We start from the raw sequence: 14,760 nt of genomic DNA, 5'->3' as shown, positions 1-14,760 counted from the left end.
GCATCTCCCATCCTAGTTTCTTGGCCACACCTCAGTTTGCTCTGACCCTATTACTCCAGGAACAGATTCGATGTCTTGCAGTGAGGCTAACTGGAAAGACCATATTCACCCTTGACCCAAAGATCCAATCTGTGAAATGAAAATAATAGATAGCCAGTTTGGTCTACCTTTATTGTTTGTGATACCTGGTTCAAGATAGTGAACAAGTAAATTTTTTTAATCTCCACTCTATTTTTATTTTTTAGAGAGAAAGAGAGAGCACAAGTAGGGAAGAGGGGGAGGAGGAGGGAGGGAAGGGGAGAGAGAGAGAGAGAGAGAGAGAGAGAGAGAGAGAGAGGAAAAGTAAGAGGGAGAGAGAGAGAGAGAGGGAGAGGGAGAGGGAGAGAGAGAGAGAGAGAGAGAGAGAGAGAGAGAATTCCAAGCAGGTGTGGAGTCTGATGCGGAGCTCCATCCCATGATCCTGGGATCATGACCTGAGCTGAAATCAAGAATCAGATGCTTAACTGACCGAGCCACGCAGGCGCCCTTTAATCTCCACTTTTAAAGTATCTTTAGACATGTCATCAAACCTTGCCAGGATAGTTTATTTAAAGTTAAGGAATTTTCAAAATTGAGACTTTGTCATCAGCCCAACTAAAGGCTGCTGATAAAAGCTATTACTTTACGTTTTGCCTATTTGTCATCATTATATACCTCTCAGGCCTTCAAAACTAGCATTTCCACGGTTTTTGTGTATTTAAAAACAAAGAAAAGTTCTTTGGCTAACCTGTATCTTGAGGAACATGAATATTTTACCATTAAATGAGAAGTAATAACTGCTAACATAATGTTAAAAATAAAGTGCTTGGTTGTCTAAAAAAGCAACAATTAATTATATTCAGGATTTTAGATGGCTACAAGAAGAGGTGCCATTACTGCTGGATCTCAAAAGATAACTCAGATTGCATCAAAGAAAAATGAGAGGAAATGTATTTTAGACCAAAAGAATGAAATGAGCAAATAAACAATGGTAGTGAGCAAATGCTAGGAATCCACTGGAGTTCACCATAGCCACAGGCTCATTAAGGATGAGGCTGAAAGATCAGGTGGGACCTGAGTAATGGGATTTATCCCAAAGGCGTATAGAGTTCCACATTCTGATGGCAGGAGGAGAAAGAGTACAGGGAGGACACTGGAGATAGAGATCCCTTTAGAGGGTGCTGCCATAGCACCTCTGCTTCTACCACTCCAGGCTTGTGTGGAAGCATTCCTCCACAGGGTTCTGCAGGGATTCAGGTTCCTTCCATCTAGTTGTTCTGTACCCACTAAGAAAGCCTATTTATCTGCAAGGTCAAAGCTCCACTGCTGTCAAAGTTGAACCAGTAGGAGGGAAAAGATGGAACTGGTGGAGTACAGGAGCAAATTTCTGTGGCCTAGACTCTCAAGTGACATACACATACTTCTGTTTCTATCTCCTGAGCAAACATAATCACATTGACCACTGCTAGCTTTAAGAGCAGCTAGAAAAATCTAACATCTAGCAAGGTTGTCAGGAGCTCATTTTGATAACAGAACTTTATAATAATTAGAGCTGACATTTCTTTTATTATTGTAAAAAGATATGCAACAATATCTGAGACAGATAATTTTAATAGTCCTGAAATTAAACTTGGACATTTTAAGGGATGGGCCCAAGCTGCACTAAGTACAGAGGTCCTGTCCTTTCTGAGACACAGATATTGATGTAGGAGAGGGTGGGCACATGACTATCATCCAAATAAAAAGAGTCCTTCCTCACCAACTGGATCAAGGAATCCCCCTCTGTCTCTCTCATTTTTTGTTGCTGTTATTTTTCATTTTATTTATGAAGCTATAAAGATATGATTCTAGAGATGATGAATCTAAGGCTAGTTCTATTTGGATGTATAGCAGGATGTTTTTACTATTTAGCAATGAAAATAAATAAATTTGGCATCTCTCTTCCAGATTCCATTATTTGGAAGAAAATTTGCTGACAAGAAAAATAACTTTTTTAAAGGTTTATTTATTTATTTTGAAAGAGAGTGTGCATGTGTGAGCAGGGGAGGAGCAGAGAGAGAGTGAGAGAGAGAGAGAGGATATCCCAAGTAGGTTCTGTGCTGTCAGCATGGAGCCCAACATTGGGCTTGATCTCACACAACATGAGATCATGACCCAAGCCCAAATCAAGAGTCACATGTTTAACTAACTGGGCCACCCAGGTACCCCAGGAGAAATAACTTTTTATATTTTGCAAGTCTAAGTACCAAGATTATACTCCTGGTAAAAGAAGAATTGTTAAAATATTCTTAAACTGATGGAAGCTAATGAGATTTAATTTAATAGAAATGACTTTTTTCATGTTTTATCAATTTAACTCCTCCCAAATGCGGTAGCATGTTGTTTTAGAAATTGTGGTTCTTTAGCACCTCGTGCACTCATCTTTAGAGAATGGTGGAAATTCTCAGACAGGAAGAGTCTCGTTTAACATCCTGTTACACAAAGTTTGGTGAAAAACCACAAAGCTGCAAATGTACCAGCCCTTCCAGAAAAGCACAGACATGAGACAATTTCAGTTCAGAAATGTGGTGAGTGCAACTGACCAGTTAAAAAATTAAATGTCTTAAAAAATAATAGCCTTTTAGGGACATAATTCACATGCTTAGGGAATTTTAGAACTGGAGAGTTTAGCAACTGTGATGTAAGAGTAAAAACAATCCAAAACCAAAATCACCTTGCATTTGCTGGATTTTGAAAAACACAGACTAAGCGAAGAGAAATCCAGAACTACATAAAATGTAAGGCAATGGAACTTGCCTAGTGGTTTGGCTGTGATAAATATGGCAACTTGCCTACATGTTGGATTGAAAAATGCATCAGTTCACTTAACTGAACTTAAGTTCAATCTTATTGCACCGAAAATATAGGTCTTAAAGGGAAAACTGAAATCACAGAGGATTTTAATTTGCAGGATGGATATTCAGGAAAGAGTCTCTAATAAGACTTGGACAGTAAAGTGCTAGTATAACATATTTATGAGTTCACAAAAGCGTCTTTCAAGCTACTCTCTGTGTCTTTTTTTAAAAAAAATTTTTAATATTTGTTTATTTTTGAGAGACAGACAGAGACAGAGCACGAGTGGGGAAGGAGCAGAGAGAGGGAGACACAGAATCTGAAGCAGGCTCCAGGCTCCGAGCTGTCAGCACAGAGCCCAACGTGGGGCTCGAACCCACGAACCATGAGATCATGACCTGAGCCGAAGCCAGTGTTTAACCGATGGAGTCACCCAGCCACCCCTCTAAGTGTGTCTTTGTGCCCATTCTCCAAAGAGGTTGAGGCCATGTGCCCCGTTTCTTTCATCCACCCTTACACATGCAAGACAGCTTGTGCCATATCTCCTATGGTGACCATAGGTGGAGTCTTACACTTTGCTCATTCTTTTTTCAGGAGGACCCTTCACAGATGCAGATTGCTCTGATTCCCCTATAAAAGGTTAAACTAAATGTACTAATGTACTAATATGAAAACCCCCCCACCCTTCTTCCAGAAACCGAATCAGAAGAACATCTTAACAAAAGTCAACTGGTGTGACCCCTCTGCAGCCTATGGTTTCCGCTGTGGTATACTGAAGGCATACCTAAGTGCACCCTACCTCAAGTATAGTCCTTTTACACATTTCCAACACTTGTCAGGAATGATCCATTTTAAGTCTAGGAATTGTTAAATTTGTGACTTAAATGTGCGGTCTCATTATTAAGGAGTACACATTCAAAGCCTCTTCAAGTCTGATTTATAAAGGGGAAATCATTATTTTTCTGGCTTAATATTTCCTTTTTACCATTTTTGGGGGGCATCAGAAAGCTCACACAATTAAAGAGGACAGATTTTAATATTTGGGGGCATTAATTATCCATATAAGCTACCCTACAGAAGAAAGGAAGACCTAACATAATATGTGAATTTCTAAGTGTCTCTGCTTTGGTCAGTACACATACACCTTAAACCTATAGCCTTTATATAGTGTTGTGCCCCAAAAGGTTAAAACATAGGTTTTAGGAACAAAAGCTGGAAGGATGAGTGGACTTACCATCACACACAATGATATCCTCAGGGAATCTGTGCTTTTTGTCGCTGGAAACCGGAAGCTTCTAGTATCTATTAAAGAAATTGAAATCAGTGTGAATTCTTTTTTTTTTTTTTTTTTTTTTTTTTTTTAATTTATTTTTGGGACAGAGAGAGACAGAGCATGAACGGGGGAGGGGCAGAGAGAGAGGGAGACACAGAATCGGAAACAGGCTCCAGTCTCCGAGCCATCAGCCCAGAGCCTGACGCGGGGCTCGAACTCACGGACCGCGAGATCGTGACCTGGCTGAAGTCGGACGCTTAACCGACTGCGCCACCCAGGCACCCCAGTGTGAATTCTTTACAATAAACCTCAAGACTCAGATGATTTAACTGTGATTTCTACAAACAAACATTTAACAATATTTTTTATATAAATTGTTGTCAGAGGTCGCCTGGGTGGCTCAGTCGGTTAAGCGTCCAACTTCAGCTCCGGTCCTGATTTAATAGTTCATGGGTTCAAGCCTCGTGACGGGTTCTGTGCTGACAGCTCAGAGCTTGGAGCCTGCTTCAGATTCTGTGTCTCCCTCTCTCTCCCTGCCCCTTTCCTGCTCATGCTCTCTTTCGGCCTCTCCCCTGGTCACACTCTATCTCTGTCTCAAGAATAAACATATATAAAAAAATTTTTTTTAATAAAAAACAAAAAAAAGAAATTCTTATTGGGCATCAAAAATAAGGCATGTTGGGGTGCCTGGGTGGCTCAATCAGTTAGGTGTGTGACTCTTAGTTTCAAGTCAAGTCATGATCTCATGGTTTGTGAGTTCAAGCTCTACAGTGGGCTCTAGGCTGTCAGTGCAGAGCCTGCTTGGGATTCTCTGTCTCCCTCTCTGTCTGCCCTTCCTGCACTCTCTCTCTCTCTCAAAAATAATATAAATAAACAAAAAAATAAGGTATGCTATCTAACTCATTATTCAAGAATGTCCTTAATACCAAATATGACCACAGTTGTATAGAAAAAGTTTATGACAACTATAAGGAGGCAAAAATTCTAAATCAGATATTAGCAAACAATACAATCCCCATCAAAATTCCAATGATATTTTTCACAGAAATAGAAAAAAATAATCCTAAAATTTATATGGAATCACAAAAGATCCCAAATAAAAAAAGTCATCCTAAGAAAGCAGAACAAAACTAGAGGTATCACATTTCCTGATTTCAAACTTTATCATGAAACTACAGTAATCAAAACAGTTATCAAAAAATTAATAATAGAATTACCATATGAGCCAGCAATCCCACTGTGGGTATACTTCTGAATGAAATGGAAGCACTATCTCGAAGAGATATATTCACTGCATGATGTTCATGCACCATGTTCACTGCAGCATGATTCACAGTAGCCCAAATGTGGAAACAACCTAATTTTTATCAATGGATTAATAGACAAAGACGATGCGTGCGTGCGTGCGTGTGTGTGTGTGTGTGTGTGTACACTATTGTATAGACAATGGAATGGAATATTACTGAGTCATGAAAAAGAAGGGAATCCTGTCATTTGCAACCACATGGATGAACACTGAGGGCATTTTGTTAAGTGAAATAAGTCAGACAGAGAAAGATGAATAGTGTATGTTCCCACTTACATATGGAATCTTAAAAAGGTAAGGTCATAGAAATAGAGTATAATGGTGGTTGCCAGGGACTAAGGGGTAGGGGAAATGGAGAGATGTTGGTCAAAGAGTACAAATTCTCAGATATAAGATAAGTAAGATATGGGATCTAATTAATGCACAACATGGTGACTATAATTAAAATGCTGTATTACATACTTTAAGTTGTTAAGAGAACAGATCTTAAGTGTTATCACCACACACACAAAAGTAATCACAATTATGTAAAAGGATGGAGGTGTTAACTAATCTTATTGTGGAAATAATTTTACAAAATATACATGTATCTAGTCATCACATTGCACACATTAAACTTACATATGTTATATGTCAAAACGATTTCAATAAATCTGGAGAAAAAAAGATAATGTTATCTGCAAAGAGAGATAATTTTACTTCTTCCTTTCTAGTTTGGATGCCTTCTATTTCTTTTTCTTGCTAATTGCTCTGGCTAGGACTTCCAGTACAATGCTGAATAGAATTGGTGAAGGAGTGCATCCTTGTCTTGTTCCCAATCTTAGCAGAAAAGCTTTCAACCTTTCACCATTGAGTGTGAAATTAGCTGTGAGTTTTTATTTATGGCCTTTGTTTCGTGGAGGTAGTTTCCTTCTACTTCTACTTTGTCGAGGGTTGTTAACATGAAAAGGTGTTGAATTTTGTCAGATGTTTCTTCCTTAGAATTGAGACTATCATTTTTCTCCCCTCCATTTTGTTAATGTCATGAATTACATTGGTCGATGATCATCCCTTAATCTAGGGGAGCAGGCAATGTGGCTTTTTCTTGATTGGGGTTCACTTGACTGTTGTGTTTACTTTGTTTTCTAGAGGTTCTATAAGATTATTTTAGTCATATTATTATTATTATTATTATTGTTATTATTATTTTAATGTCTCTATGAGGGAACAAGGGCTTGGAGCTTCTAGTCTGCCATTTTGTGGGCATTATCTTCATAGTGAATTCTGTTTTGATCACACATATTATTTGTATTGCGGTCAAGCAAAATGTAATATAATTTTCCTGTGCTGGTATGTTCCCCCCTGCTGTTGGCCATGCAGATACTAGGTAGGCCAAAGGAGACCACTGGCATGGTCATATCAGCTTTCCTAAGCTTCCTTAACCTATTTCCTATATTCCTGGAGAGAGGACTGCTCTATTTTTTCTTTGAATTTCTATACAGCAGCCAACACTGAAGAGTCTTCTTAATAAATACATTTCCAAGGGCTATTCAACTCCAGCTTAGAGGTGAGAAGGTAGCAACAAATAAGGCAGGCTGTAGACTAAGTTTGAGGAAATAGAGATGGTAATATAAAAATGGCCAAGCAACTTACATCTTACTTCATCCAAATACCACGTACACAAATGGCTTGAACTTGTCTTCTTACAAGATTGTCCAAGATGTGTTTGAAATCATTCTTTGATTACTTCAATGATTCAACAATTATTTCCTATTCACTATTATGTAAGACACCTTTTACTGGGAGGCTTATCTTTGGGTGTTTACAAAATTTATTACAAAAGGAAGTTTATGACTAAACATGGAAGTGGTGAAGATCCCTTTTACTCTGCCCTATTGTCCTTTACTTCACTCTTAATCTTTTCCAGTTATCATTTCTTGTAAACACTGCTTTGTTGACTGTTCCTCATTCTTTTTCCCTCTATGGTTATCATTCACTGCAGCTAGTATGTTTCCTAAGGCTTAAGGTGTTACTTGATAAAAAGTATGTCCTGAAAAGAGGCAGCTCATTCAGACAGAAGATAATGTATATGATGTGTGTTGGCCATATGCGTTAGGGAGATTTCATGGGGAAGTAGGGCTTATCCCTGCTTCTTTCCTTTACCAAAACATGCATATGGACAGTATGAGATGCAGTCCTCTGAGTGATATCAATGGGTCACTAGGGACTGATTCAGCTACTGGACTTTCACTCCAATGGCTTTGGTTGGGGAAAGTAGAAGGTGGCTAAACTTTGACTCACAACCGTTAAGAAACTAGAACTGTGCCCTAAAGGCTTTAGAGAGAATGAAATCCAGAATCATGATACTTCCAGTTTTGTTTTTCTTTTTCACGACTGCTTTGGCTATCTGGGGTATTTTGTGGTTCCATACAAATTTTAGGGTTGTTTGTTCTAGCTTTGTGAAAAATGTTGGTGGTATTTTGATAGGGATTGCATTAAAATGTGTAGACTGCTTTGGTAGTATAAACATTTTAAGTATGTTTGTTCTTCTAATCCATGAGCATCGAATGCTTTTCCATTAAGAGCCATATTACAAAGCTGAGTCATCAAGATACTATGGTGCTGGCATAAAAACAGACACACTGATCAGTGCAACAGAATAGAAAACCCAGAAATGAACCCCAACTATACGGTCAGCTAATCTTTGATAAAGCAGGAAAGAATATCCAAAGAAAAAAGAGTCTCTTCAACAAATGGGGTTGGGAAAACTGGACAGCAACATGCAGAAGAATAAAAGTGGACCACTTTCCTACACCAAACACACACAAATAAATTCAAAATTGATTAAAGACCTAAATGTGAGACAGGAAACCATCAAAATCTTAGAGGAGAACACAAGCAGCAACCTCTTTGACCCTGGAGCAGTTTCTTACTAGACACATCACTGAAGGAAAGGGAAACAAAAGCAAACATGAACTATTGGGACTTCAAGATACAAAGCTTCTGCACAGTGAAGGAAACAATCAACAAAACTAAAATGCAGCCTATGGAATGGGGGAAGATATTTGCAAACGACATATCTGATAAACGGTTAGTATCCAAAATATATAAACAACTTATCTAACTCAACACCCAAAAACCAAATAACCCAGTTAAGAAATGGGCAGAAGACATGACATTTTTCCTAAGAAGACATCCAGATGGCTAATAGACACATAAAAAGATACTCAACATCACTCATCATCAGGGAAATACAAATTAAAACCATAATCAGATACCACCTCACACCTGTCAGAATAGCTAAAGTTAACAACTAAGGCAACAACAGGTATTGGTGAGGATGCAAAGAAAGGGGAACCCTCCTGCACTGCTGGTGGGAATGCAACTGATATAGCCACACTGGAGAACAGTTTGGAGGTTCCTCAAAAAGCTAAAAATAGAACTACCTTTGAAGATCTGGGGTTTATGTGGTGGGAGTTAGATTCACAATGATGAAAAAGTCTGAGCACCTGAGATCAAGAGAAGAGGAGAGGTGCCTATAAACAGGCTATTTCAATGTCACAAGTAGTAAAAAGTGCTCTGACAGGGGTGACAATAAGGAACACAGAGGAGGAACAGATCAACTGCCTCCTGGGGAAGTCAGGACAGATAGGGGCTAGCAAATAATGAGATTGTAGTATGGTGGCAGGATGTCTGTATACAATATACAAAGACACAGAATCCAAAGATAACATGTGCAGCTTGCAGAATCACAAGTAGTTCATTCTAGCTATATCACATTCTACAGCACAAGGCAGCCGGAAAAGGAATTCCGGAAAAATCTAGTTGATACTGAAGAACAATTTTTCTAATTCACTCCCTTTATAAGCATGGCGTTGGAACATAGAGGCATTCTAGCAAACTTCCCAAGTGACTATATAGCAAAAGAAATTAGATTTCACGTACAGCATGGTGATTATCATTAATAATAGTGTTGTACGTATTTGAAAGTTGCCAGGACAGTAAATCTTAAAAAGTTCTCATCACAAGAAAAAAAGTGCAACTCTGCATGGTGATGGGCGGCAACTAGACTGGGGGTGACCATTTCCCAGTGTATATAAATGCTGAATCAGTATGTTGTATACCCGAAACTAATATAATGTTATACGCCAATTATACCTCAGTAAAAAAAGAAATTAGAGACTGGAACATCGAAAGGTCATAATTAAAGCAAGATTAGGATGCATATCTTATGGTTTTCAGCTCCCTGTTGTAATCAGCAGACTCTTCCTACTGTTTCAAGGTATGCTTGAGGTATGCTGTTTCAAGGAGCATAACTCCTTCCACCCTATTACTAAATGTTCCCTTTCCATGTATTTTTATTTTAGTTTTAATTTTAGCAGTTTTAAGTCTTTATTTCTGAATATGTAACAGTAATACCATACAAAATGTAAGAGGCATGGAGAAGAATATATGACATAAAGTTAGCTACCCTCTCAAGCCTCACATCAACTACACAGGTCCATCCTCAGTCACAACCATAGTTACTAGTTTATTTCATATTTTTCCTGAGACATGTAAAATACATGTGCATATTCATTATATTTAAATTTACTAGTAGCAACTATGCATACTTTCCGGATGTTTTTTTACTTTATGCTAAATCTAGAGATCTTCTCATATTAGTACAGAGTTTTCCCTTTCATTGTAGTGACCATAGAATACTCTTGTACAAATGCCCCATGATTTCTATTACCAGCACCTGACAGTTGTTTTCTGATTTTGTGCCATACACATGTGCTGTAACATACATCCTAGCACGTATGACATTTGGCACACGTACACTAAATCTATAAGGTTCAAATCCTAAATTTGAACCTGCTGGATCAAAGGTATGTGCATTTAATACCTTGATATAGAATTTTTCCAATTTGTACTTTCTCGAAAATATGGGAAATTTCCGATTTCTCCAAATCCTTGGCAACTTAGTATCCTATCAAATGTGTTTTTCTTTGCTAACCTTAGGGATGAAACAGGAGCCTCAAAACTTTATTTTGCGTATCTCATATTATTAGCAAAGTTGAATATATTTCATTTCTTCTAATATATTTGCCCATTTTGGGGGGACAGGGGTGTTCTTTTTCCCACTGCTTTAAAGGGATCATTATGGCTTAAAGAAATTATATTATTTTTTCTGATACATATTAAAATGAATTCCTCATTTTGCCATCTTTGCTCATGTTTTTCTATGAAGAACTTTTTTTTCTTAGACAAATGAATTCATCAGTATTTTCTTTTATCTACCTCAGTATGACTTATTTCACTTAGCATAATACCCTCTAGTTCCATCCAGGTTGTCCCAAATGACACAATCTCATCCTTTTTTATGGCCATGTAATACTCCATTGTGTGTGTGTGTGTACATATATATATATATGCACCACATCTTAATCTGTTTATCGATGGACACTTAAATTGCTTTCATATCTTGGCTACTGTAAATAATGCTAGAAGAAACATGGGGGAGCACTTTTTGAATTAGTGTTTTTGTTTTCTTTGGGCATATACTCTGTAGTGTAATTACTGGATCATATGGTATTTCTATTCTTAATGTTTTGAGGAACCTCCATACTGTTTTCATAGTGGTTATATCAATTTACATTCCTATCAACAGTGAACGAGGGTTCCTTTTTCTCCACAACCTTGCCAACACTTGTTATTTCTTGTCTTTTTGATTTTAGTCATTCTGGTGTGAGGTGGTATCTCACTGTAGTTTTTTTTTTTAACTTTTTTTTCAACATTTATTTATTTTTGAGAGAAAAAGACAGAGCATGAGTGGGAAAGGGGCAGAGAGAGAGGGAGACACAGAATCGGAAGCAGACTCCAGGCTCTGAGCTGTCAGCATAGAGCCTGACGTGGGGCTCAAACTCACAAGCTGTGAGATCATGATCTGAAGTCAGATGCTTAAGTGACTGAGCAACCCAGGCACCCCTATCTCACTGTAGTTTTGATTTGATTTCACTCATAAGTGGAATCTAAGAAAAACCACAAATGAATAAACAAAAAAAAAGTAGTACCAGACAGAGAACAAACTGATGGTTTCCAGAGGGGAAGGAGGTGTGCGGAATGGGCAAAATAGATGAAGGGAGTGGGAAAGGCTTCCAGTTATGGAATGAAGAAGTCACAGGAATAAAAATCACAGCATAGGGAATACAGTCAACGATACTGCAACAGCAATGTACAGTGTCAGATGCTGGCTAAACTTGTGAGCATAGCATAATGTATAAACTTGTCAAATCACTATGTTGCACACCTGAAACTAATATAACATTGTGCGTCAACGACATTCAAAAAAATTTTAAATATATCTTTTTTTATCTATTTCCATTATGTCATACTTAGAAAGGTCCTACTGGGGCACCGGGGTGGCTCAGTTGGTTAAGCTTCCAACTTTGGCTCAGGTTATGATCTCACCGTTCATGAGTTCAAGCCCCGCGTTGGACTCTGTGCTGACAGGTCAGAGCCTGGAGCCTGCTTCAGACTCTGTCTTCCTCTCTCTTGGCCCCTCCCCCACCCACAGTCTGTCTGTCTGTCTGCCTCTCTCTCTCTCTCAAAAATAAACATTAAAATTTTTTTTTTAAAAAAAGGTCCTACCTACTCCCATATTATTTTTTTAACTCCCCCCTATTACTTAATTTTATGCTGTAATTTTTCATGTTTGTATCTTTGAACCATCCGAAATTTACTTGGACCATCTTGAAATTTACATGTAAAGGAGAACCCAACTTTTCTTTTTCAGATGGCTGCCTATAGTTCAAACACCATTGGCTGAATATCCCATATTCCTTCACACAAGAAAATGCCCAAATTATCATCTGCTGAATTTCTGCATGACTTTGCACAAATTTCTTTTCTTTTCTTTTTTAAATTTTTGAGAGAAAGAGAGGGTGCGAGTAGAGGGGGAGAGACAGAAAGAGAATGAAAGAGAATCTCAAGCAGGCTCCATGCTCAATGTGGATGGAGTCCCAGATGGGGCTTGATCCCACAACCATGGGATCATGACCTGAGCTGAAATCAAGAGTCAGATGCTCAACCAACTGAACCACCCAGGAGCTTCATGCACCAATTTCTAAACTTCCAAGTCTGTTTTGTCATTGTTTCAATATTCAGATGTTAGTACCACAATGCTAATTCTTGGGATGTTTTAACATGTGGCTAAAGCTAGTTCCCTTTCATTTGTCTTTTTTCAGGATTGCACTGGATATTTTTGTTTGTGGCTTTTCCATAAAACTTTCAGAATTAATTTATCTACTTCTTTTTTTTTTTTTTAATTTTTTTTTTCAACGTTTTTTTTAATTTATTTTGGGGACAGAGAGAGACAGAGCATGAACGGAGGAGGGGCAGAGAGAGAGGGAGACACAGAATCGGAAACAGGCTCCAGGCTCTGAGCCATCAGCCCAGAGCCCGACGCGGGGCTCGAACTCACGGACCGCGAGATCGTGACCTGGCTGAAGTCGGACGCTTAACCGACTGTGCCACCCAGGCGCCCCAATTTATCTACTTCTTGAAAAATTATGTTTGACATATTTTTGGATCACATTAAATGTCCATATTAACTTAAATAATATTGAAATTTTAATTTCTGTCCATTTTTATAAATTGTGTCTTACATACCATTTAAAAAATTTTGTTCATGTAAATTTTACGTACTTCATGATTTTATTCTGTAGTATCATATTGGTTTTGATGTTACTGGAAATTTGATCTTTTTTTCCACTGTATCTTTTAATTTGCTTCTCATTTCTCCAAATTAATTTTGTCAATGTGAAGTTTATCTTTTCTGGGTAAGACCTTGATATATTTAGATAATTACTTTTTAAACTTTTGTTAAATGAAACTAACATGACACATATACCTCAAAAATGAGTCACAGCATAACAAGTCTCATTCTATAATTTCCTAACAGGAATTATGAGCTTATTTCATTTGTGATCCCAGAACTTTAAATCCTTCAAAAGCAGTTTTTCTTGGGTTTCTAAAAGGGAGAGTTCACTTTTGAAAGTCCCCAATTATCAAGTTGGGTTTCACTTTTAACACTAGCAGCTAAGCTAAGCATATCCATCTTCATATCTTCTTCTCTATCTTCATAGTGTTCCTTGATGGGGTTTTTCAATATATCCATGTATTTGAAACTGATGGTAAGAGTATCTATGGCATGTAACTTCCTAATTTTCTCAGGATCATCTCACTGAGGGTGGGGAGATGCTGAGTCAAGACTGAGAACTATTACAGAAATGTGTTCCAGTTCTAACGATGCCCTTTGGGAGAGAATGTAGGTTTGGTTCCAACTAATTCTCAGTTCTGCTTGAGGTATGATGGCCAAAACCATCTACAAAAAATGAGAATTGCTAACACTGTGCAGAAAACAGGCTATCAAGCTGCATACTGGAATAAGGAAGACTATTCCCTTGGGCTTTATAGAGTAACACACAGATCTGGAAACAAATACAGCAAGTTATAGGGCTTTCAGAATTCTATATTTCATATCAGGAATAATCTGATACTTTCAGAACCCAGTAGATCTATTTTAGATGTATTTGATGGTTACACTAATATCCTAAAGACTATAGTACTGAGGTCCTACCCAATCCAAGCATTAAGAGAACATGCTGTAGTCACTACAGACAGCAACGTACCAATCTGAGGATGTTATTTGTTCATTTCAAAGACGAACACTAGAGGGGCACCTGGGTGTCTCAGTCGGTTAAGCATCCACCTTTGGCTCAGGTCATGATCTTGTGGTTCATTAGTTCGAGCCCCGCGTTGCACTCTGGGCTGACAGCTCAGAGACTGGAGCCTGCTTCAGATTCTGTGTGTGTGTGTCTCTCTCTGCCTCCCCTCCCTTCCCCACTCTACTGGAGTTCTGTCTCTCTCTTAAAAATAAATAAATATTAAAAAAAAAAAAAGACTACCACTACAGAAATGTTGGAGTTGTGTGGATTTAAGGACCTCAGCAGGATCCAGAAGGATTTGAGGTTCTAATGAATTATATACTTTTTATGATTCTCCCTGGGATCTTGATTTCTATTAGTATTGGCTCTCCCCTTCCTCAGGAACCAGGGCACTGTCCATGGAGCACTGCCCAGCTCTGTGCAAGGCTTACCTTCAGCTTGTGCATCAGCACTTTTTCCTGCTCTCTCAGAAGGCTTTCTATTTCCTTCTCCAACTTCTCTCTCATTTGGGGTATGTTTTCCCTGAAGCTTCTCTCTTGAGACTCCATTTTTTGCAGCTGCTCCTTGTGTTTCTGAGTTAGCAGCTCCTGCTCCTTCTCAGTTGCCTGCTTCTTAGCCCGCTCAGCTGTTCCACGAATGGT

General features: G+C 38.3%; 2 protein-coding genes across 7 annotated transcripts in view; both read right to left on the bottom strand.

Moving 5' to 3' along the window:
• Positions 1 to 14,760, bottom strand: part of LOC131504417 (guanylate-binding protein 1-like) — a 175,535-nt gene that overhangs the window by 50,203 nt on the left and 110,572 nt on the right. The gene's annotated exons all lie outside the window — the stretch shown is intronic.
• The window catches only part of LOC131504415 (guanylate-binding protein 4-like), a 39,412-nt gene that overhangs the window by 3,528 nt on the left and 21,124 nt on the right, over positions 1 to 14,760 (bottom strand). For all 5 annotated transcript variants that reach the window (XM_058716670.1, XM_058716669.1, XM_058716667.1 and 2 more), the window contains 2 exons: positions 14,551 to 14,744; positions 4,085 to 4,152 (listed from right to left, as the gene is read on the bottom strand). In XM_058716670.1, the coding sequence (XP_058572653.1) occupies positions 4,105 to 4,152; positions 14,551 to 14,744 (242 nt within the window). In that variant the 3' untranslated portion in view covers positions 4,085 to 4,104. The remainder of the gene's footprint in view (positions 1 to 4,084; positions 4,153 to 14,550; positions 14,745 to 14,760) is intronic.

Source organism: Neofelis nebulosa, chromosome 2 (assembly GCF_028018385.1).
Source record: "Neofelis nebulosa isolate mNeoNeb1 chromosome 2, mNeoNeb1.pri, whole genome shotgun sequence".
Lineage (NCBI taxonomy): Eukaryota > Metazoa > Chordata > Mammalia > Carnivora > Felidae > Neofelis > Neofelis nebulosa.
This window is presented reverse-complemented; position numbering and strand designations above follow the sequence as displayed.